The 21,691-nt window shown below is 42.4% G+C and overlaps 3 protein-coding genes across 9 annotated transcripts; 2 read left to right on the top strand and 1 right to left on the bottom strand.

Moving 5' to 3' along the window:
• The first annotated feature begins 399 nt into the window (after positions 1–399).
• On the top strand, positions 400–8,665 carry LOC112563092 (protein FAM167A-like). Of its 2 annotated transcripts, XM_025236821.1 has the most exons (4): positions 400–1,059; positions 1,688–1,812; positions 5,347–6,424; positions 7,042–8,665. In XM_025236821.1, the coding sequence occupies exons 3-4, from the start codon at positions 5,855–5,857 to the stop codon at positions 7,294–7,296; spliced, it is 825 nt and encodes a 274-aa protein (XP_025092606.1). In that variant the 5' UTR covers positions 400–1,059; positions 1,688–1,812; positions 5,347–5,854; the 3' UTR covers positions 7,297–8,665. The 2 variants fall into 2 exon arrangements, with proteins under 2 accessions (XP_025092606.1, XP_025092607.1); XM_025236822.1 differs by lacking the exons at positions 400–1,059; positions 1,688–1,812 and adding an exon at positions 2,782–3,293.
• A 707-nt stretch (positions 8,666–9,372) lies between these two features.
• On the top strand, positions 9,373–13,026 carry LOC112562589. 3 transcript variants are annotated; one of them, XM_025235910.1, is made up of 3 exons: positions 9,373–9,596; positions 11,699–12,130; positions 12,338–13,026. In XM_025235910.1, the coding sequence occupies exons 2-3, from the start codon at positions 11,780–11,782 to the stop codon at positions 12,422–12,424; spliced, it is 438 nt and encodes a 145-aa protein (XP_025091695.1). In that variant the 5' UTR covers positions 9,373–9,596; positions 11,699–11,779; the 3' UTR covers positions 12,425–13,026. The 3 variants fall into 3 exon arrangements, with proteins under 3 accessions (XP_025091695.1, XP_025091694.1, XP_025091696.1); XM_025235909.1 differs by lacking the exon at positions 9,373–9,596 and adding an exon at positions 9,603–9,742; XM_025235911.1 differs by lacking the exon at positions 9,373–9,596 and adding an exon at positions 9,768–9,788.
• LOC112562588 lies at positions 12,966–20,927 on the bottom strand. Of its 4 annotated transcripts, none has more exons than XM_025235904.1 (5): positions 20,617–20,925; positions 18,637–18,726; positions 17,750–17,912; positions 16,261–16,422; positions 12,966–15,119 (listed from the first exon to the last, which is right to left on the bottom strand). In XM_025235904.1, exons 4-5 carry the CDS (start codon positions 16,360–16,362, stop codon positions 13,488–13,490), a joined length of 1,734 nt encoding a protein of 577 aa, XP_025091689.1. In that variant the 5' UTR covers positions 16,363–16,422; positions 17,750–17,912; positions 18,637–18,726; positions 20,617–20,925; the 3' UTR covers positions 12,966–13,487. The 4 variants fall into 4 exon arrangements, with proteins under 4 accessions (XP_025091689.1, XP_025091691.1, XP_025091690.1 ...); XM_025235906.1 differs by lacking the exon at positions 20,617–20,925 and adding an exon at positions 19,978–20,519; XM_025235905.1 differs by lacking the exon at positions 20,617–20,925 and adding an exon at positions 18,879–18,933.
• Positions 20,928–21,691: the final 764 nt, after the last annotated feature.

Genomic DNA, 21,691 nt, shown 5'->3' with positions numbered 1-21,691 from the left:
ATAAATAGTAGAAATATACAGTGAATACTCCACAGTATTTGTGATAATTATTATTACTCACTTTTATTGATCTCTGATCTTTCTCTCTCACACATGAAAACACCACCACCACCACCACCATAATGTTTTATTTGTATTGTATTGTATGTGTGGGTGCGTGTGTGTATATGTCTTATATATATATCTTTGTGAAGGTGTTACTTTAATGAGTATACTGCATGATTCGCAATGTTTTACAGATATTGATATATATTGGCAAAATACAGATGTTGATAAATATTACAAATATTTATACTACTATTTATGAACATTGTCAAAATATATACTCTACGTAAATTGCAGTCTTACCTGCAACGCTTCCAAGAAAAAAAATCCCTTGTAAAAATGTATGCAGTGCACCTGTAATTAACGGGAGGCGCAAACAGGACGGCGGTGCCACCCACGTCACCTCAGCGCTTTATCACCTGCTGTGGTTGTTGTTTGCTGGCTGCAACCCACTCAGTTCACTTCAGTCGACTGCTGCCACAGATATTGTATCTACACAAAGGCCGGTAGTTTATCTTCACAATTCTGCATTAATTTGTCCTACGAGTAAAGTCGTAAAATGTTTTTGTTTTCGGTTTGGTCTTCAAAGGAAGTCAAGTAGGTCAGTAGGTCTCAAGCTTGAGTCGGGGGCTTACATGGGTTTTCGCCGGTTTTGATATGAAAACAGGACTTAAGAAGAATAACAACAAACAATGAACACAGAGTTTTTGAGTTTGGTTTTTTTTTTTTTTTTCTCCAGGCGTACTCTTCGTATGACGGGTGCTCGCAATACCCCGCGGAATTTCTACTTTTCATGTAGCACAATGATCCGTCTCAACCCCGGTAATCCGGGTCACGGTTCAGATTCTGGAAACAAACTGTGGAAACAGATCCCTCTGTGCTGCAGGTCTGACATGTTGTAACGGCGGCAACGGCATCGTCTTTCTTCGTCGTGCTGTCTACCTGCATGCTGACCCCTGACCGCTCGGCAAAGATCGGTGTGTCTGTGAATGAGGACTGAAACTATCAAGAGATGTAAGGAGTTTTCGGTATGTGGAGTTATGTGATTGTGTAACTGGTTTTCACTTTATTCCGTGCGGGACACAGTCAATTAATTAAAGAAAAAAGCATGCAGCGACATGCATTAAAAATATGTATGAAGGAGGGAAAGTATGAGCATGGCCACGTGCATAAAGGAAAATGCAAGTCACATTTCAGCAAGGGTGTATCGATTCGTTTTTCTTCTTTCTGAGGTTTAATGTAACGTATCTATCTATAAGCTGTACATGGTAAAAGTACCTATAATTGGATTAATAAAGTTGTATTGTATCGTATTGTATTGTATTGTATTGTATTGTATTGTATTGTATTGTATTGTATTGTATTGTATTGTATTGTATTGAAAGCCAAAGCTGAGATTAAAAAAGAAGCAGAAAGAACTATTAAAACGATTGATGAAAACAGTTACAGGGAGGATTTCCTCTGATTCAGTCGTGTCTGGGATTTTGCTTTTACTTTGCTTTTTGTCGTTTGATGTTGGTCCATTTTCGTAGCAAGACTGGCGTATGTAGTAACGTATGAGTAACGTATGTAGGCGCTTCGCAAACTCGATTTATCGTTACACCCAGACCTGTTTTCCCTGTTGTCACGCTCGTGTGCCCAGGGGGGACCGAGTCCCTCCACAAACCGACTACCGCAGCCGTGTCAGCATCAGTCCTCGTCGCTTGAGTTGGAGACCATTCTTCAAGTCACCTGCTGAACATCTGTGTGAACAGCCCACAGAGAAAGGTGAATATTTATCATACTTTGGGGTCTGGATGTGAACTGTATCTTTCCTGTTTTCCTTCTTTCCTTCTTTCTTCCATGTTTCCTCCAATCTCTCTCTCTCTTTGTATTCGTATTCTCTCTGCATTTCTTTACTTTGAAACTTAAAATACTCAGACCACCTATTTTTCTTTAACCAAACTTTACTTTCTACTTCATTTTCTTTTTATTAATGTTGTTGTCAAAGCATTGGAAACAATCACTGACTGTTTACATCGAAACATCGATCAAGATTTTTTTTTTAAGTTTTAACAGACGCACTTCATTCTCTCGCAGTATTTTCCACAAACACGGCTTGTTTAGCTCCATCTTTAACACTAGGTGAAGATGAGTGATATAGATGAAGGTGGACAGAAGACGCCGGTGATAGACGACTCGTGTTATATATATATTGTGTTATATAAATTCGTCCAGATTTTGATGGTGGTGTCTGTCTCCTCTTCCATTCGCTGCTTTACCTTTCCCAGCCCTCTATGAAGTCAGGTACACTAGGTTGACTGGAGAAAGTTTCCTGCTCCATAGTGGTATCGAACCTGTGAGTCTCCGGGTTCGGACGTCAGTGTTCTAACCGCTCGTTTCCCCCACAGATACTGACTTGCCTTGCCTCCCTTTCATCTTTTTTATTCAATCTGTTGGCATCACAGATCGTAGTGATCCGCAGAGCTGATTATGCGTGTGCTTTGTGTTAGAAATCTCAGCTACATGACTGACATTTCATGATGAGTTGTACATTTTAATTATTGTGAACAAGAAATCTCATTGGTATGTATGTCTGTTAATGTTCAGATATGTGATAATGTTAGTACAAAGATGATGTGTGACTCTTCCGAGAATACTATAAATTTGTTATAACAGCTCCGAAAAAATAACGATGTACGGAAAGCAAATTTTGAACCAAGGAGTACAGATGAGACATAAGTATGTAAACTTTTCATAACTACACCCAGAAGTCAGCTTGTATCAGCAGACAAAGCCGAACATAATAGCAAGTGAAGGAAGGGAGAAAAATTCCCACAAATTAATTTTTAATGACATTGGGTGTCAACATCAGAACTATGCACTAAGCGAGGACGCGCGATCACACACGCACAAACACTCAACATACAAACAAACACACAGTCACACGCGCGCGCGTTCGTGTACGCTTGATGACATTCTAGCTGCCAATAAAGCTGCTTTTTATTATTATGTTTTTTGTTGTCGGATACCCGATACCCTTCATGCCTGTAATTTACCCTAAATAGCTGGGCAGGAATGCAGCGGGCAGTAAAATACATCGTAGCAGGAGTTGCATTTCATCGTGCATGGCTGGCGACGACGACTCGCTGGATGGTAGTGTGGGTTACCTGTTAGCTCGTGTCTACTTGGGTAACATCTCATCCGACAGGTGTGGTTATCAAGGTAGGCTGCTCGCTGGCGTCTCCAGCACATGCGATGAAACGAAGGTAGGTCGACTCGACCCTAATGATCTTATTCGTTGACTTGATGGATGGGATGAGTGTGTGAGAGAGAGAGAGAAGTTAAGGAAGGAGGAAGGGTTAGCAAGAATGAAGGCTGCTCACGTCAGTTGACTGACGCAGATGAGGGTGTTCCTCTCCCATTTTCGTCTGTCGCTGACGCAGATGAGTGAAAATCATCCCCGCCCTCTCCTCCCCTCGGTTCCAACCAGTTTATAACCAGCGCAGCTCACCTTCCTCAATTTTTGTTTCTTCTTTTTTCTTTGCTCAATTTTTGCTCGGAGGGGAGGATATCAGCAGGGGACTTAATGTTTATGATGCTTCTCTCCACTTCCGCGAGCTCGGCAGGCATCAAGATCGACAACTGCGTGTCCGACCCCAGTTGTCTGGGATGGGAAAGACCCTTTCACGCCATCCCCTTTGGTGGACACAGGTGCACAACACGTGTCTACACCTTAAAATTGTTTTGTAGAAACAAATTTAAAAGTGTTTTATGAAACTGCTTTCAAGCTTTATACACAGTTGTACCTAAAAAATGTTTTAACGGAGGACCTAAATGAGTTAAAAATTTGAAATACTTTGTTCCACTCTTTAAAGTTAGGTAATTTTCTGACCTGTTCGAGGAAAGTGACCGTGTGGATCTGCAAACGAGTCACGTGGGGTTAAGTTTGATTTAGTGACTGCGGACGATGGATAATCTTCCTCAGATTTTAATTAACGATGTCGATGCAAAATGTCTTAGGTAAAACAATGTATTCGTCCAAATTTTGTTTTAAAAAAATACTTTAAATCATTTTGCTGGGAAAAAAACTTTTCAAACCTTATATTCCAATGCATATTGTTTTCTTTGGATTCGTAGATATATTATGTCTTTCGGGTATGGATGCTGTGATAGCTGGGATTTTATTCCTAACTGTGATAATAGTTCTTGTGTTAATAAGGCTGGAATGGCAACAATAAGCAAGATCCTACTACATTCACTTGATTACTTTGCAGTGCATTTATAAATATTAATTTCTCTCCGAAAACCGTTTTCTTGTTGAAAATTAGACGAGCAGTCTATCAAGAGTGCAACAAACATTTCTCAGCTAGAAATATTTCACTTCTTTACTTTTGCAAAGAAAATGGTGACAAGGAGCTCCTAGGGCTTTGAATTTTGTTTTCGCATTACTTCCCCAGAGGGCGCTTAGTGCACGGAGCGTCCACGTCAAAGGTTCACGTGACCCAGGCACACCTGATGACCCCTTCGTCGCTAACGATCATCAGTCTTAAAAAACCGAAATAACTTTATGCCGATGGGGGACGTGATGAAGGACCACAAGAAAGACAGGCAACACTGAATGTTACTCACGTGGGGAGGCGAATGGCGGCGCTAGCTAAGGGAATAACGGTTCTCCCGCAAAACAATTATATACACGACGTAATGAATCATTCATGAAATCCTTTACGACTAATTAACTCTGAAGACAAGGATAATGTTGTTAGTTTTCCCACAGTCAATAAATGATTTTTTTAGTTTTATAGTTATAGACACAACTGTGCAAAGCTCGGCTGTGCAGGGAATGAAGTCAAGGGAACGGGGTCTCGGTGACCTCCTCTTGATGTAGCTTTGTGGACCATAAACTGCCGGTGGGGCTTTGTACTTGCCATTCAGTGCACGAAGCAGCCATTTGCTTTGGTCTGAGATGTGAGGGAGTCAAAATTCAAGGGAGCAACATACAAAATGAAGCCAGAAGATGCCAGAGATAGCGGGAGTGCAGAGGGTTTGAGAGCAGGAGTGCAGCATCTGACTGAACGTGACTGACTAAGAGTGCGTCAGGAGCAGACGCAGAACAAGTCTAGAGTATGTTCAATTTCCGGGGTATGACTCTATAGTTGACAAGCCTTAAATTAAGCATCATGAAATAAATAGAATATTGAGAAAACCTGTCAAAACAAGTCCTTACAAAGCAACTTATAAAAAGATATGTTTGTGTATACACATCTAAGACAATACATAGACAATATGGTTTTTAATCATCCTTTTTTTTTCTTTCTTCAGATTCAGCCCAAGGATTCTTGCATCTCATTCGAGTTCAGTAAAATAACTTGCATTTGGAGCAATGACTCTCCTTCTGTCAGAAACAGTCTTCTAAAACAGAAGCCTGGTGATTGTTTGCTGTCGTAGCTGATGACGAGGGTTGCACTTAACGTTTGTGTAATTCTCGAGGTAACTCTGTCATTTATGGGGACGTTCTAATAAAGATGTCATTTTTTTTCTCGGACATGAAAGCAGCCGTAAATTCTGGAGAATGCCCCACAGGCATTTTTATTCACAAATGAAGTCTTAAGGATCGGTAAAGCTGTTTGTGGCCATTTCAGGTTCTGGGAAGACTCATACATATTCACAAAAGAGCAATCCAGTTTAGACCTGCTGACACCGGAGGATCTAGTTCAGAACTGTTCACACCGAGAACATCACGTTCAAATCTGTTCATGTTGCAACATCCAGTGTCTCTCGTAACATCTCGTGACATGAGATTTGATTCATCATAAAAATAAAACGTTACATGAAAGACTTTGAGCTTATTCCTCTCGAGTCACGTGACACAATGGGTCAGAAACGGGACTTGGCTCCCAGGCGCTGCATCTCCTTGGGGGAAGATCCGGAGCAAATCCTCGGCCCTCGCACGACCAACCTCTTCAGTCTTCACGTGACTACCCCGTGTCCAATCGCCATACACATCGACGAATGTGGCGACGACTACGACGACAAAGACGACGAAGAAGAGGACACCAATCTGCACCAGAGGACGCTCAAGCGGACACGACCCATCCTGGCAGAGCCCAAGCCCCTGACGTCACATTTCTGTAACGGCTCGCCCAACTTCTCCCCCAGCTCGACCCGGAGGTCGACTTCACGGTTCCTGGAGCCACCCGAGTGCTCGGACTTGGCCCTCCTCAAAGCCACCGCCTTGCGTCTCAAGCTCAAAACGCGCAGGTCGAGCTTTCTGGAATGGCAGGCTCGCAGCTTCCTCGCGCCCCCTACACTAGTGCCGGCCGGTGACGTCACGGAAAAGCTGACGTCAGAGAGAAAGGAGCGAATCAATGGCGCGTTGGAGTGGCTTAAGTCAGAGCTGGTAAGTGTCTCAACTGTAGGCCAGACGTTCCTGATCTTGTTTGTGTGTTGTTGGTTGGTTGGTTGGTTGGTTGGTTGGTTGGTTGGTTGGTTGGTTGGTTGGTTGGTTGGTTGGTTGGTTGGTTGGTTGGTTGGTTGGTTGGTTGGTTGGTTGGTTGGTTGGTTGGTTGGTTGGTTGGTTGGTTGGTTTCGTTTCGTTTCGTTTCGTTTCGTTTCGTTTCGTTTGATATTTTGTGTTTGTGACTATCGCTCTCTTTTCACCTTCATTTTCTTCTCTCAATCTTTCTTTTCCTTTCTCTTTTCTCTCTCATTATATATTAGTCCGTATTTATTCGATTTTTACACACTTTCCTATTTTCTACATACTTTTAGTAGTAATTGTAAATATGCTATTGTTATTGCTATTATTGATGTGTGTAAGTGTATCTCTAGAACAGAAGGGAGGTAATCACACGACTTGGGGAAATAGGATCACTTCCTGACCTTTACCCAATCCTTACAAAAGCAACTGAAAAAAATGTAAAGTGCCTTAACGCCCTCACTATCCACAACAATCTCTAGCCATAGCGGCTACTTTCGTCTAAATGTCGTCGTTGTTGTTGCTGTTGCTGTTACTAGACGGAGATGCGCTCCATGGACCAACATCTGGCCCGCCAGCTGCTGAGCCTGCGCCACGACATCCACCAGCTGCGCCTCAGCAGAAGCTGTCAGCTGCACCGCGCGCTGCTTGACGACGTCCAGTCCGACATCGAGGAGCAGGTCGCCTTCTCGGACGTCCTTGACCTGCCTAGCGTGACTCTCAACAGCACTCCCCTCAAACTTCTGGGGGTCACTCGCATGAACCTCAGTGCCAGGCGCTTTTCGACTTGTTGACTTCATGGGCATGAATTGTAAGCGTGCGTGTGTAGGGATATGCAGGGTTGTACAATGAGGCAAACTATGCAGTCGCCTAGGGCGCAGTCATGGCCTTCTTTTTTTCAAGTGATGAATAATGTAAAGGAAAATATCATTTGATAGAATAACATGTGCAGGACACACCATGCGAGTTTCTCAGTACATTTCACAAAAAGCCCCAACATCTGAAGGCGCATTTAAACTGATCAGTGGTTACTAGAGAGTAGGGGAGGGGTGGCTTCGGTGGGTGGGGAAAGATCCCAAGGATGGATGGGACCACATACCACCCTTACCTTTCTCTCTTCTTTCTCAAGTTGGAAGACGTTCCGCACTTTTGCACAGGAAAGACTGCAGCTGGACAACATGACTTTTTTGCTAGCATGTTTCTTTTTGGTTATGACAACTGTTTTGCTCTCAGTACTGTTTACTGTTTACTCTTACAAACTTTGATTCCGAGGAAACGTAGCTATATTTGTGGACTATTCTGTGTCCGAAGGGGGAAACTTTATCAGATTCAACAGACGATACACGTCCGTCGTCCTACCACCACGACATGACAGTTTGTAAAGATACGTCTGCATGAGTTTTGTTATGTAGTTGTAGATATTTTATTAACATGATCGAGGAGCAGGTCGCCTTCTCGGACGTCCTTGACCTGCCTAGCGTGACTCTCAACAACACTCCCCTCAATGTAGCACCTTTAGTTTAATTATGTTTCCATATTTCTTATACATGTAGTATCTTTTTATAGCATGAATGCAAGTGGTTGAGCTAGTGGCTTTGTAAAGCTTAACAAATATATCTTGTAAAAGGATCCATTACAGTCCTAGAGTCCTCATCGTGTCACAGTCACGCTTCGTGTGGTCTGACGGTGGATGAGTTGACAGGCTTATCACTGCTATTATGTGGAAGGAAGGAAGGAATGTTTCACGTGATGTACATTCAGCTTGGTTATATACGAGTATTCCCTACTTTTTGCTGGTATACAGTGGAGTTCACTTGTCATCGCCCTACACGACTACAGGGAAGCTGAGTGACCTCTCACCTTTCCTCTTACAAGTTTCTCAAGGGAGGATGCAGCACAGATGCAAGATGATACCCCACTAGGGAGAGAAGAATGTCAGGAGCACTCACTGAAGAGTCACGATGCTGTGCATCTGACGGTAGCGCCCCCTGACCTCTGCGTTGTCGGCCTTGATCTTCCAGAACTTACCTAGTCCACAATGGAAGCATTACCTGTGTATCAAATTTTGATCTTTAAAAGTAATCAGAAATACTGAGTTGCATCGGTACTCTGTTTTGTGACATTGATAACTGATGTAACCCAAAATAAAGAAGTATTTTTTTTTCTTTTTCTTTGAAGGTTTAATGGCGTGGTGAGAGTGGAACTGGTTTAATGTTTGCAGCGTCCTCAAGATGGTTCGGATGACAGGGTTGACCATCTGTGAGATGTTATCACATGTTTGCACCCTCCACAATCCCACACCATCACACACGCGCGCGCACACCAAAAATATACACAAGTCGCTCATGTTTACACATCGAAGACAACAATAGTCTTTTATTTAAATTTAAAATCAACAATCAATGAAACAAGGATTTGGGGTGGGATGTGATGAACACACGGCCATATTTGATGTGAATATTTTATGTAATTGCGACTGAATTCATTTTAATCGAAAACCTTTTCTATTAAACCCTTGAAGGCCTTTCATCTCGGTCAGTGCTAACAGCCCCTAGAGGTGTCTCCCTCAAATAAAGACAACCTAGCCTGCGTCACTCAATACGTGTCTACCCGGATAGACTAAATTACCTAGACTTGTCTATCTCGCTAAACTACACACGAAACATTCTAGTCTATCTTGCTAAGCTACACAGAGCACAGTCTTATCGCTAAAACACCTTGCTATCTTTGTCTACCTGGCCACACCTTGCATCACACATCCCGCTAAAAATATTTTTCTCTTGTCGCACTTATCACGCACCTTCAGACTTTTCTTGTGGACCTGCGTGAGGCCAGCCCCATGCTCTCCTGTGCAATTATTAATGGAAACAATGACAGCCGGGGGCTGGCAGGTAACGTTTTTGCCCCCTCAGGTCACGTTCGATCACAGACCTGACGCCCAGCAGGGAGGGAGGGGAGTGTCAGACCCGAAACTCGAGCTGAACTCCCTTGACACGCTGCACCACTCGCCGGCTTGTTGTGCCCCGCTGCTATAGCGCCACTGAAACAAACCTTCCTGGACCCCCCGACTCCCTCCAGAACCGAACCACCTCAGGTAATGTTTAACGGCCAACACCTGTCCGCTTTTGTTTTGTGCGCCACGTGGCGCGCGCTGGACTGTGGGATGGGGAAGCGTCATGTCGTGACGTGGGACAAACAGTTTGAGACTTTGAAGACAGCAGAGCCAGGTGCTACAGACAGGTAGGGCCATGAGCTAGTAAGCAGGTAGCCTGTATATCGGAGCTTTGTATGTAAAGGATTTCCTCTTTACATTTGATTGATTGATTGACTGATTGATTGACTGATTGATTGACTGATTGATTGACTGACTGATTGACTGATTTTTCGATTAACTACAAAGATTTGGTGTAAACTATAATCGTAATACAAGGTACAGTCTTTAAAGGATATAGAAGATATAGGTAATTATTTACGGGAATGTAAGGGCATAGCTGTGTGAATATAGATTAAATTATATCCGTAACAGTATTTTCAGTTTTAAAGTATGAGAGAGAACGTGCGTATGTGTGTAAAAGAGAGAAAGAAAGAAGAAGAAAGAGACAACGTCTATAGCATAGGTCTTGTTATATTTCTCAATGATGTTTTATCACATGGTAATACATAATAACTGACTGGCCGTCTGGTTGATGACGAAGAAATAAAACAACAGACAAATAAAACACATTAGACGGACATGACACAGCAGTGGAGTGACTGTGACACAGAGTGGCAACGACACGGTGACGAACTGACTGACAGTGACACAAGCGGAATGACACACATGGTGACACTTGGGACTGGGGTTAAACATGGCAGGACAGATGAGCTGAAATTCTAAGCTTTATATGTATTTCTTTCAGAGTAGGGTAGGTACATACAGTGTCCAGACAGAGCTAATCTGGCCTTGCGGGGTGTACAGCCATCTGGGTGGTGCTACTCATAGTCTCGTTATCTCTATACCTGAGAATCTTTACATGACTTTTTTGTTTGTGGCTTTGCTTCTCTCTCTCTCTCTCTCTCTCTCTCTCTCTCTCTCTCTCTCTCTCTCTCTTCTCTCTCTCTCTCTCTCTCTCTCTCTCTGTGTGTTCGAGCGCTTGTATGTTTTATCGTGAGAGTAGTACACATCTTTGCAACTCAGTTTTGAAAACACCATTATGCGGGATCACGGACGTCACGTGACTAATTTAGTCCTCGTGATGTTTATCAGATGACAGCGCCTTACAAAAAGAAATAAAAAACTACCAACTCATTACTCATGTCCCCACGAGTATGACTGATAATTCTACACGGGTGGCTGGCAACGGTCTCGTAGTCGTGTACCCGGCTCACTACCTGTGAAGGGTGGGGACTATGTGCTCGATCACCCGCGGCGTCATGGCAGCGCTGTAGTAGCGTCTTCTTGGCAAAGTGAGATCTCGAGGGCCAGGTACACAGCTCCACCTGGCACTGTCCTAGGGAAGGCCAAAGGCAAACATAAATCTCTCACGACTTTTTTGGTGCATTTTTAGTACCCTGATGGCTCTTTTTACCCCATTGAGATGAAAAGATTGTAGTTATCACTTATCACTACACGTAGATGCGCCATAGAGAGAGAGAATGGGAGATTGAGAGAGATTAATAGAGACATTGAGATTGAAAGAGAGATTGAGATTGAGAAAGCAAGCGGGAGACATGTTGAGAAAGACGGAGGAAAAAATGTAAGAGAGTGGGAGAGATTTGGAGAGATTATGAGAGAGAGAGAGAGACAGCACTCCATTTACCCATGTTCTAATCCGGTTGGTTCTTAATCTAAATCACTGTAGTAGCGAGGGTTTTAGGGTATAGACTGTATGATATATGAGGTCACAGGGTTACTATTTCTTCAGTTTGTTGTCTCATGAGCAACAGAAAACGAGGGGGTTGTGTCCTTCGTGGTCTACATAGGCACAGACATCTGTCAATTATAAACTATATTATATTTTATTGTTTTTATTAATAATTTTCATATGTTTTGATATTTATCTTTTTATGGATTTATTTCTAACCTGTAATAATTATTACCATTAAATAAATAAATCTAAATCTTTTGACTTTTTGTCGCAGTTGCTTGATTTATTCCAAAAAGCGCCAAAGTTCACTTGCGAACTACAATGTCCTAATCTTCTTTGTCTTTTTCAGATTTTGATACTCATATTTTGAGTGCCCTTCAAAAGAACTTCACGCGTCACTGTCATTTTGTCTTCTGATGAGTTTCCTCCGATGGCAGACTACAAAGTGCACAAATATGAGCCAAGAAAGTACAGCACCAAAATTTCCATTGACCCTAAAGTGAAGTTTTACGAGCCTGTACAAAGTGCCAACACCTACAAACCGCTCATCAACAGACCGATTGAGCAAAAAAAGACAGAACTGAGGACGTATGATAAAGTCAAGAAATATGACTCCTACAGCGAGTACGTGCCGCCTTGGTCACGTGGGAAGGAGAAAGGAAAGAAGACTGTAAAGGAAGCAGAGCCTCCGCCTCCTCCTCCTCCTACTCAGAAGAAGAAGCAGCAGCAGCAGCAACAGCAGCCGCCCAAAGTGTCCTTCGCTCCAGTTACCTCGTCGAAGGTTCGTACTGAGCAGATGAGGAAAGTGAGAATGTCATTAAGTGTGTTTAAGTCTCTCAGTTGGCCATCGTCTCGTCTAGAAATGGTCAAGTAACCCTGTGATGGCGCTAGTCGCAAATATTTCATGATACCGTCATCTTAGCAGCTAAGTGTTTCTCTTTGAGTTCTCAACATTTGCAAATATTTAAAGATGCAGATCTGTGGTTAGGAACCAAGTCTGTCGAGCCTGGGGACAGTCAAAAGGATGCTGCTTCTCTTCACCGGCCCACAATCAGACCAGCCTCCGAACTTCTGATCACGTGATGAGCCCACAGCTGTGAGACTACGAGACCGGAAGTTGACAAGTTACTCCGAGGTCAAGAGTTTAACTGACATCGTTTAACTGACAGTGGGTGAACGTTAAGGCCGAGTGCTGCTGACGACACACCGAGTTTTCTAGAAGGCAGTTCGTCTCCATGCGGATGACCTCCATGACTAGACCGGATGGCATGAAGCGTGGACGTGCAACTTTATATGTAACTCAAGTTCGATATGCATCGATATGATGTGTGATTTATTTCAGTGACTTTTGTACAGTGGTGACCCACATGTGAACCCATTCGAGAGATAAACTCTCACGTAACAAATATGTTTGACCGCGATAAAGAAAGACTGGTATGTAAGCTCTGGTTGGAGCGAAAGAAAGTGACTAAACTGTCCTCATTTGTCTGTTTTTACCAGCAGCTGCTATACAGCAACGAGTTTGTACATGTGTGGTGATATTCATTCACTTTTCGTTTTGCTGCAGAATGTAAATGTAGTTTTCTCCACGAGATTTCTCCTACTAGAGTGCGTTGTTTTGTGATCCATGCCGACAACACCAGAGTTGTCCAACTCTTGTAAACGTTCTTCCTCATTCTTTTGTTTTCTCTTTTTTTAATGCGTGTGTATGTTTGCTCAAAAAAATGAAAGGAAAGAAGACAGAGGAGCAAATAAAATGGAATAAATGAAATTTTAAAATACCTTACTCGAATCCATCACAGCAATATTCAGCTTCAATACAACACGCTAACAGTTTCATCACTGTAAAAACATTTCGTACATTAATATTTAATATTTAAATCAAATTAATTTTTTACAACCCATGCATTTCTTATCTAATGTGTACATGTTAATGAGTACTTGAGATTTTTTTCAACAACAAAAAACAACTCTAACGTCTCTTTCCACATTCGTACACAACAGTGTGATCAACCACAAGACATAGACATAGGAATGTAACTTCTCGATATATTTGTCCTTTTTAGCGACATACAAACAATTTATGATACCCTTTACCTCCCCCTTGGTAATCAAACGTTTTTCTTAGAGTGATATTCCTAAGACTTGGGATAGTTTTTACCACCAGGGTAGAAATCCTCAAGGTTCGTGTTTCCGAGTACGTGCTTCAGTCCTTTCTTAACCTTTACTTTCTTCCCTTCCCTTTCGTCTGCTCTCACACCAAAGAAATGCGGAAAGATGTCTGCCTCCCCTTCGTTCTCGGACGCGCGAGGGCGCTTAGTTTTTAGCAAGGGAAAGTAAGAAAAGCACACTCCCGTGGGCGCGATGTCGCTCACTGAGAAACTCTTATGTTGCTGCATGAACCGTTTGGTGTGTGCGTACGAGACTGCAAGATCGTACGCTCGTCTATGAACGTCGGCGTCGATGGAGGTTGAGGTCAAGCTGTTGAGCTTCTCTTCGCGCTCTTTACTTTTGGAAACGCGAACGTGGGATGTGGTCTTCCGCTTTGAAGGACGATTTCTAGCTTCTCCAGAGTCTTCGAATCCCGAATCATGCCAATCGGAAGACACCATGTTCCCGTCATCTGTAACTCGCATACTGTTCCGAGCCGGAGTTGTCTCCACGTCAGCAGTTGAGGTGAATGAGTCGATGGTCAAAGTTGTTGACGAAGGAGATTTCCTCTCTAGATGCGGGTACTTCCGTTTGAAAGGTTTGCCGCAGCTGGCACATAGGGAGTTACGGGACATGCACCATTTTTCGTGATTGCCGGACGTCTTCCGGCACTCCGGACAGTGTGCGCTGACCATGGCGTGATCAGAGCACTGGCACCAGCTGGCAGATCGCACTCGAGAGAGGAATGTCTGGTCGGGAGAGTCAGCCTCGTAGAGAGCCGCTTCCGTGGAAAAAGTTGTCAACCCTGAGAAGCTCGAGGGGCTTTGGATTCCTCTCCTTCCCTTCCTTTGCTTTTTCATCTTTTCCCTGTCGAGTTGGTTTTCTTTGGCGTCGTCGAAATCGACGAGGTTGTCCATGGAGCTGATCTGCAGTACTTCTCCAGACTTGATCTTGATGCTTACGATCATACGTTGAGGAGGAGAGTCTGTCGATTCCCGCGACACCAAGAATTGCCCCTCTCTCCCTCGTGAGTTTCCGAGGTCAGCGTGATCCAGCGCCGACCCCGACCTGTCGTTGAGGTCGTGCTGCAGAAGCTGCTCCCTCTTGTCCTTTCTTTCGGAACCGAGTCGCCGAGGATCTGCGAGTCTGCCTTTGTCGTCTTTCGTCATCTGCTGGCTGGACAGGGGAGGAAATCGGACACCTTCGGTAGTTTCTTCTCTCTGGTCACCCATTTTGTGTATCGCGCGTCGGTTGGTCGTGAGATAAGTGTTTTCGCTGATCAGAGGAAGGATTCTGCCTCCTTTATACTGGGTTGGGTCCTGTCCGTTGAAGACAGGTGGTAGCTTAAATAGTCGCGGGTCGTCATCATCAAATTGTCGAACGATAGCTGTCTCAAACATGCCGCCCAACACTGTCATGTCATCATCGTCGTACTTATGGTCAACATCACCGTCGTCGTCATTATCTAAAATCTTTGGATTGTGACTGAAGGGAGAAAGTCTCGAAGAGTTCTTTGCCCCTGCCAGAAACACGTAATGACAGTTTTTCTTTCCTTTGCCTCGTCTACCAGACTGGGCGCAAAGAGCGCAGTCGGAACCTCCCCGTTGTTTCCTCTTGCCCTGTTGGGATAGAAAAACATAATGACACAGTATTAACAAGCTTCTAGAACTAACCTGTCACTTTTTATCTTACAGATCATCTGGTACTTGATACTTCGACACAGTAAGGCTTAAGACACGTTTAGAATGATGATATACTATTTTTTTCTCATCCCTTTCCTCTGTCTCTCTCACTGACTCACGCACCCACCCAATTACCCAATAAATCAAATAAAGCATGTAATCAATTAATGTCACCGACACACTTGCCGCAAACATGCCACACAACACTAAATTCACACAATTCACCAAAAAATATTGAAAATGAATAAAATGACGCGGTAAGGACTAGCATGAAACCATGATGAGGGACAGTTCCTCCAACAGGCAACAGTGACGAACACACCGCAAAGCTCAAGAGTTGCATGCATAACCAAAACACAATAAACAGAGCTAACAGCTTGCAGGACTGAGTGGAACTAGCGGACTGAGCATGCTCTGACGTGCAAGGGGAGACGACTGGCAGAGCCACCCTTCAAGACAAATACAAAATCATGGAGGGGAGAAGTCAAGTCTTACGCAGAGGCAACCGTAAAATCTTGAGAAAAAAAGCATATAAGCTTCTGTACAGTACGAAGAACAGATGTAAAATGTAAAAAAAATCAAAGAAATTTTTTTTTAATTAAGTGGAAAATGTACTTCTGGTGTGTTATGAAATGTTCTGACTCAATTGCTAGATAAACTTTGTCGTTTTAGTATTTACTAGAAACATACCATGTTGCTGTTGTCCTGTTCTTGATATTAAATTATGAAATATGTTACACATTTCTTGAGACCTTTTTTCAGTGCATAATTATTAACTAACTAGACAATTAGTTTCTTTGCATTGGCAAACATTCAAACAATAGGCTATATATTTTTTGACAAAACTATAATAACTCGTTAAAAAAAGTAAGCAGAGCAACAACTAGCACCATAAAATGAACAAAACGAAACCAAATATTTGAAAGAAAAATAAATAAAAACATTTGTCTTCATATCAAGCAAACATGCATTTGTAATCAATCCGTGCAGTTTTCACATTCCATGCATTTTATTCGATTGATGGATTGGTCTAAAAGCATTTTTTTAAAAAAAACCAAAGCGGGGGAAAGACATTTACGTGAACGCATAAATCCGTGATCTGCAAGAGAGCCGCCACTCGTCTCTGTGTTCTGCGCAACAGTCGGAGGTCCAAGGGACTGGTTCTTGCAATTCTCGTCATCGTAACAGATGTTATTCAACCAGAAAAGTCTCAACACTCCAGTCTTCACACCTTCTGTCGCTGAAGATGAGCACGAGTTTAGAAATACCTGCTTTTTACTTTTTGGTTTCCTTTTCACATTGGAATTTTATATTTTCTCCCTTATCAAGTTTCTAATATACATTAGACCAAGCTTTGGCTGTAATAATTGATTTCCATTAGTTTGTATTACCAAATAAGAATATTTTTCAGAAAGATACGTTTATGTTTCATTATTATTATCCACGAGAATAAAAGAGTTATCTTCAAACGTTCAAAAAGAAACATGTTGTAAAATTAATTGTTCTAAACGTATTCACAGATTTGTGATAACAAAGTATAAATTTTTACACGTCGAAGCTGATCCTTTACAAATGTATCCTCTTGACAAATACAAAACTGAGACTTGTCACATTTACAAAGACGACGTTTGCCTAACCACATGGTGTCTCAAGACACACTGGCACTAAGGACACGCTGAAATATCAGAACACAAGACATTGGAAATGAGATCACAGTTGTTTGCCACCACTCTATTGTTCCCTACAGACGCACATAAATAAACACAGCAGGCTTCAATGGTAATGTCTTACTGCGCCAGATGAGACTGTCAGCTTTTATTTTATATTTCTTTTATATGCGCCACATGAATGTCGTGTTACAGAACAGGATTGCAATTCTCACCCTTGCGTGTTCCCGGGTGAGCTGAGAGAAAAAAGACAGGTAATTATATCTGAGTAGCTGGCAATCGCACACAAAAGCCTCGTGAGCCAGAAGTCTTATCAATGTTCCACTTCTGTTTATATTTTTCAAAACAAGATCGCATGTGTGACAAGCCAAATGGAGCGTGAAAACCCGTCTCGTGTCGAGCTTGTGTAGAAGTAATGATATCAAACCGCTTGCTTTGCATGCTGGGCCCAAAGGTTTACAAAAGGCTTTAGTTTCCATTTAACAGAGCAGATCCAGTCTTCTTTTAAAACAAAAAAATGTGCCTTCGTGCACGAGATAAGTCTAGCGCCTCTCTGACATCGTGACTCGGATCATTTCGCTCTTGAAACTTGCAAAACTTGTGAAATCAAAACCCCTTAGTGAGTCAAAATATTTGGCCCACGACTGAGCGTTGTTGTTGTTGTTGTTGTTGTTGTTGTTGTTGTTGTTGTTGGTGGTGGTGGTGGTGGTGGTGGTGGTGGTGGTGGTGGTGGTGGTGGTGGTGGTGGTGGTGCTGCTGCTGTTGTTGCTGCTGCTGCTGCTGCTGCTGAAGAAGAATAGTGTCAGAAAATTCACAATGGAAATTGTAGTAGTCGGTAAACTGCACGTATACTGTAACCAAACAGTAAATAAAATGTAAATAGACTGTAAGTCAACTAACCTTAGTCGGGAAATTGTAGGTGATGGCTTCAATAAGTTCGTCTACTCTCACCATGGTTACTGAGATCGGGATCGACGAAGCCTCTAGAGAGCAGTTCGTTTCAATTCCTCAGGATTCACTGTCACACACCCAATGTCTACGAAGTCCATGACCTGCTGTCTCTCTGGCAGAAGACAAAACATGGAAAAGTCTCGACATGGAAAATACAATCTACACATGATATATATATATACACACACGCCATCTCTCTCTCTGGTTAGGGTTAAAGGTAAGTTGACAGCTTTGTTTGAATGCCCTCGTGGCTTGTAACAAGGTGCAAGGTGAAGTTTGTACATCTACCTTACTTGCTGAACATACTATGTGAAACTTCACAGCATCTCAATCTTTACGTGAATTGTCTAATATAGTTGTAAGTAAAAAAAAAATGGTCATCTTGCCAAGAGAGAGAAATGACTTTATGATGCTAAAGAAACTTAAATTATCATACATACAAATATTTTTTCAAGAATCTTTTTAATTTGTTGTGTATTCACACGAACCCTACAACAATTATTATCAAAGGTGCGTAAAGAGCTCTGTCAATTCTGTATTGAATTATCTAGATAATCGCTCCTCTTCTTTTTCTCTTAACTCAGGTTTAGCCAATACTGTAAGCTGTAGAAGTTTACAGGCTATCAATTGAAGTAAATATAATTAAAAATATATTATCCCTTTCTGTTCTGAAAAATTTTAGGGTTGTCAATGAGAAGACCTTTATTTAATAACTGTTATAATGCATGTTTTGGTTTTCTGTCATTCATCTACTAGAAAATGAACTACCTTTACAATTTTCATCATGTTATTAGTAATGATATGTGTGTGTGTGTGAATCCTTCACAAATTCTAACCTGCAATTTGCTGTCAGGAGAAAAAAAGCGTACGCCTCATCAGCGAGAAGAAAGCCCTGTCTTCTTCTGATCAGAGACACACGGCGATTCCTTTATAACATACATGCAAAAATAACAAAAATAACATATAATAAAAATATGGAACTTGTGACTCTTTGATTATTATAATTCACTATAAAATTAAACGACAACCAATTTCAGCGGAATGTCACTGAAAGAGTTATAAAGAAGATGGCGCTCACTTGTCCATTTTCATAGCAACTGCCTTTCTTCTCTATGACGTCTTTTTCTGCTTCAAGTGACGTGGAACAAATGACGCACGCAAGACGTCAGACACAAGACACCATTCATAAACTAAACAACACGAGACCTACCACAACTCATTCAAACTATCAAACTAAAATCCGCTTAGGATATATACGGAACCAGTGAGTCACGACAAAATGTTTATCACGAAAAGAAACTGTGAACGTTTGAAAAATAAACAAGAACATCTCATCCAACCTTTTCTTACTTTGTTTTAATATGTTTGCACACATTTAATAGTTCCTGCAACCTCAAAATGTTCGAGCTATACTTCCAGGTGTGTTATCAAAACCTGTAACCTTAATGTCAGTTGCGTAGAGCTAGAGTTTTGTGTCAGTTTAGAAGAGCTTAAATTCTATGAGAAAATTAATGAAATGTTCTCGTTTCAATTCAAACATCAGCAGTTCTAATAGGTTAGATTATATCTCCTAGGTGATCACTGCTCCGGTTTGTTGGGATTTTTTTTTTTCCTTAGGATGAATCATTATTTGAAGTTTAGGTGGGTGGACTGATGAACACAACTGTGGGTGGCTGACAACGCTGTCTGCTTGTTATGGTTGTTTAGTCTACTTAGTCGGACACATTAATTAAGGGGCAGTAATTACGAACTGCGTGAAAGAGTTACCTATGGAGGCCAACACCGTAGAGTCATGTGAATGGACATATTTACATATTTACAGAGCGAGGTGCTGACAGTCTACAAGTCACTTCGTCTTGTACACGGTCCATCTTGTGATTGCCACCTTAACTATCACGTGGTTACCATCTGAGTTGCTGTTAAGAAAAGTTAAAAGCTGGCTACCAATATCTCCCATAATGACGTCTAATAATTTCAGCTTCCGACTTTTAACGGAATGAGACGAGGAATGATGGTACAGAGAGAACATCCTGAAAAAATCTCGCATCTTAACGCGAGAAATGCAGAATGACAAGGCTAAAGTTTACTGAATATTTACAAAGCCACAAAAATCCCTCGCGAAATAACGTCAACTCACTTTATGGGAAATGATTCTTGATTGGGTGCACAGTACTTACCTCGTTAAACAGGAGTTTTGTTCGAAGACAAACGTCCTTTGGAATCAACAAGAATGGATTCCGAGCCCTTCACCCACCTTCGTCCTCGGGTGTCGGGTATCGACCTACAGCACCCGTGCATGTGGCGCCCCCTGCACACGCGCTTCACTCCACCCGCCCACCCTGATTGTGTTTTCGTGCCCTTGCAGATCCTGCACTGTCCTGGCGTCAGGGACTTGATAGATTGTGTCGCCATTGACTTCCTGTAACGGCCACACCGGTTATGGAGGTCTGAACGCCTGGCCTCGGTAATTGCAATCGATGCTTGGGCGACACGGAACAAGTACTTAAAATGGGAGACGACTATTGTTCACAGTCTGAATGTGGTGAACACTTCACCGGCAGGATTTTTTTTTTTTTTAATGGCACTCCCTTAACCACTTCTGTGCGTTATTTTCTTAGTACCGTTAGTACTGCGACACCAGTGCGAGATCTACGTTGCTTAGTAGATGTCTCGGCTTTGGGGTATCAAAGTGGATCAAAAAGATTTTAAACGAAACAGTTATATATATATTATGATCATACACATAAGTATATGAAAAATGTTCACGGATGGTGATTAGGGGAGGTAATGTAAGTAAGAAATAGTAACTCGCTAACCTGGACTGACCTCGCGACTGTCGCACTCCTCCTGACGAAGTTCTCAAAGTTTTGCCTCGTTTGACGAACGTGTGTGGCGCAGAATTACTCCCAACAATCGCCACAAGGTGTTCTACGATGTAGGCGTTCTCTTGAGGTTGTGATTTCCCCTTTGGCTCTGCTTGATGACAAATTCTCGCGACAATTAGTCTAGGGGAAAAAATGGGGGATCAGGTTGCACATCTTGCGATATACGTCTTCATTACTCAAGAGCTTGAAAGAGCGCCCCCACCACCACCACCACCACCACCACTACCACCACACACAGCATTCAAATCTCTCACTGTCGAGCAGCAACGGTTCATCGAGCTCTCACGAGATCACACGCCTACCATTGAAGAGTTCTCTCAAGATCGTACGCCTACAACACAGAATACTTGCTAGTACGTGTTTTGTCTGTCTGTTTTTGTCGACTATCTGGTGATGACCTTTAACCCAGAAAGGAAAGAAAGGAAACTAATCTAGAGAGATTAAAAATTACTTACCTAACAAAAGTGTGTCGGTATGAAATATGAAAGAGAAGTGTTTTGCTGTGCCATCACCACCACAAACACACCACCACCAGTGCTGACTGCAACGAGCTGTTAAACTAGTCTCCACGTTCAAAACAGACTGAGATGTAAAAAACACACATTCTAATAGTTTCTTGCGAACAGTTATGTGCAGACAGCCAACATACGGGAGACTTGTATCGCAACCTCAGTCCTGGGGTAGCCAAGCTAACTCTGAGTGGGCTCTTCTCGTCTGTCCATCCACAGCCTGATAGTCGCCGAGGCTAGTCCAAGTGCGGTCTTTCTTGGTTCTTGTCAGAACTTCTAAACGTTTATCCCCAAAGATTAATTGCATTATTCAGTCACCACAATTTGCAACGTCCACTGTCAATACATTACGTGTCAGATCAAGAATTTTGACATTCTGAGTCGGTGCGTGGCAACCAAGTTGCGTCGTCGTCTCGCTTGACGGTCATCGCGTATCCTGAGTATCCAATCCTATTGACAAAAAAAAAAAAAACAATAGAGGGTGTAGTTGGTGTTTA

Source organism: Pomacea canaliculata, linkage group LG4, assembly GCF_003073045.1.
Source record: "Pomacea canaliculata isolate SZHN2017 linkage group LG4, ASM307304v1, whole genome shotgun sequence".
NCBI classification, from domain to species: Eukaryota; Metazoa; Mollusca; class Gastropoda; order Architaenioglossa; family Ampullariidae; genus Pomacea; species Pomacea canaliculata.
This window is presented reverse-complemented; position numbering and strand designations above follow the sequence as displayed.

Excerpts from the sequence above, each read along its gene's own strand:
- LOC112563092 (XM_025236821.1), top strand. The coding sequence starts at position 5,855 with ATGAAAGACTTTGAGCTTATTCCTCTCGAGTCACGTGACACAATGGGT. Across the intron at positions 6,425-7,041 it reads AGTGGCTTAAGTCAGAGCTG|ACGGAGATGCGCTCCATGGA; the intron begins GTAAGTGTCTCA and ends TGCTGTTACTAG.
- LOC112562589 (XM_025235910.1), top strand. The coding sequence starts at position 11,780 with ATGGCAGACTACAAAGTGCACAAATATGAGCCAAGAAAGTACAGCACC. Across the intron at positions 12,131-12,337 it reads CTCCAGTTACCTCGTCGAAG|GAACCAAGTCTGTCGAGCCT; the intron begins GTTCGTACTGAG and ends ATCTGTGGTTAG.
- LOC112562588 (XM_025235904.1), bottom strand. The coding sequence starts at position 16,362 with ATGACGAGAATTGCAAGAACCAGTCCCTTGGACCTCCGACTGTTGCGC. Across the intron at positions 15,120-16,260 it reads TCACGGATTTATGCGTTCAC|GGCAAGAGGAAACAACGGGG; the intron begins GTAAATGTCTTT and ends CTATCCCAACAG.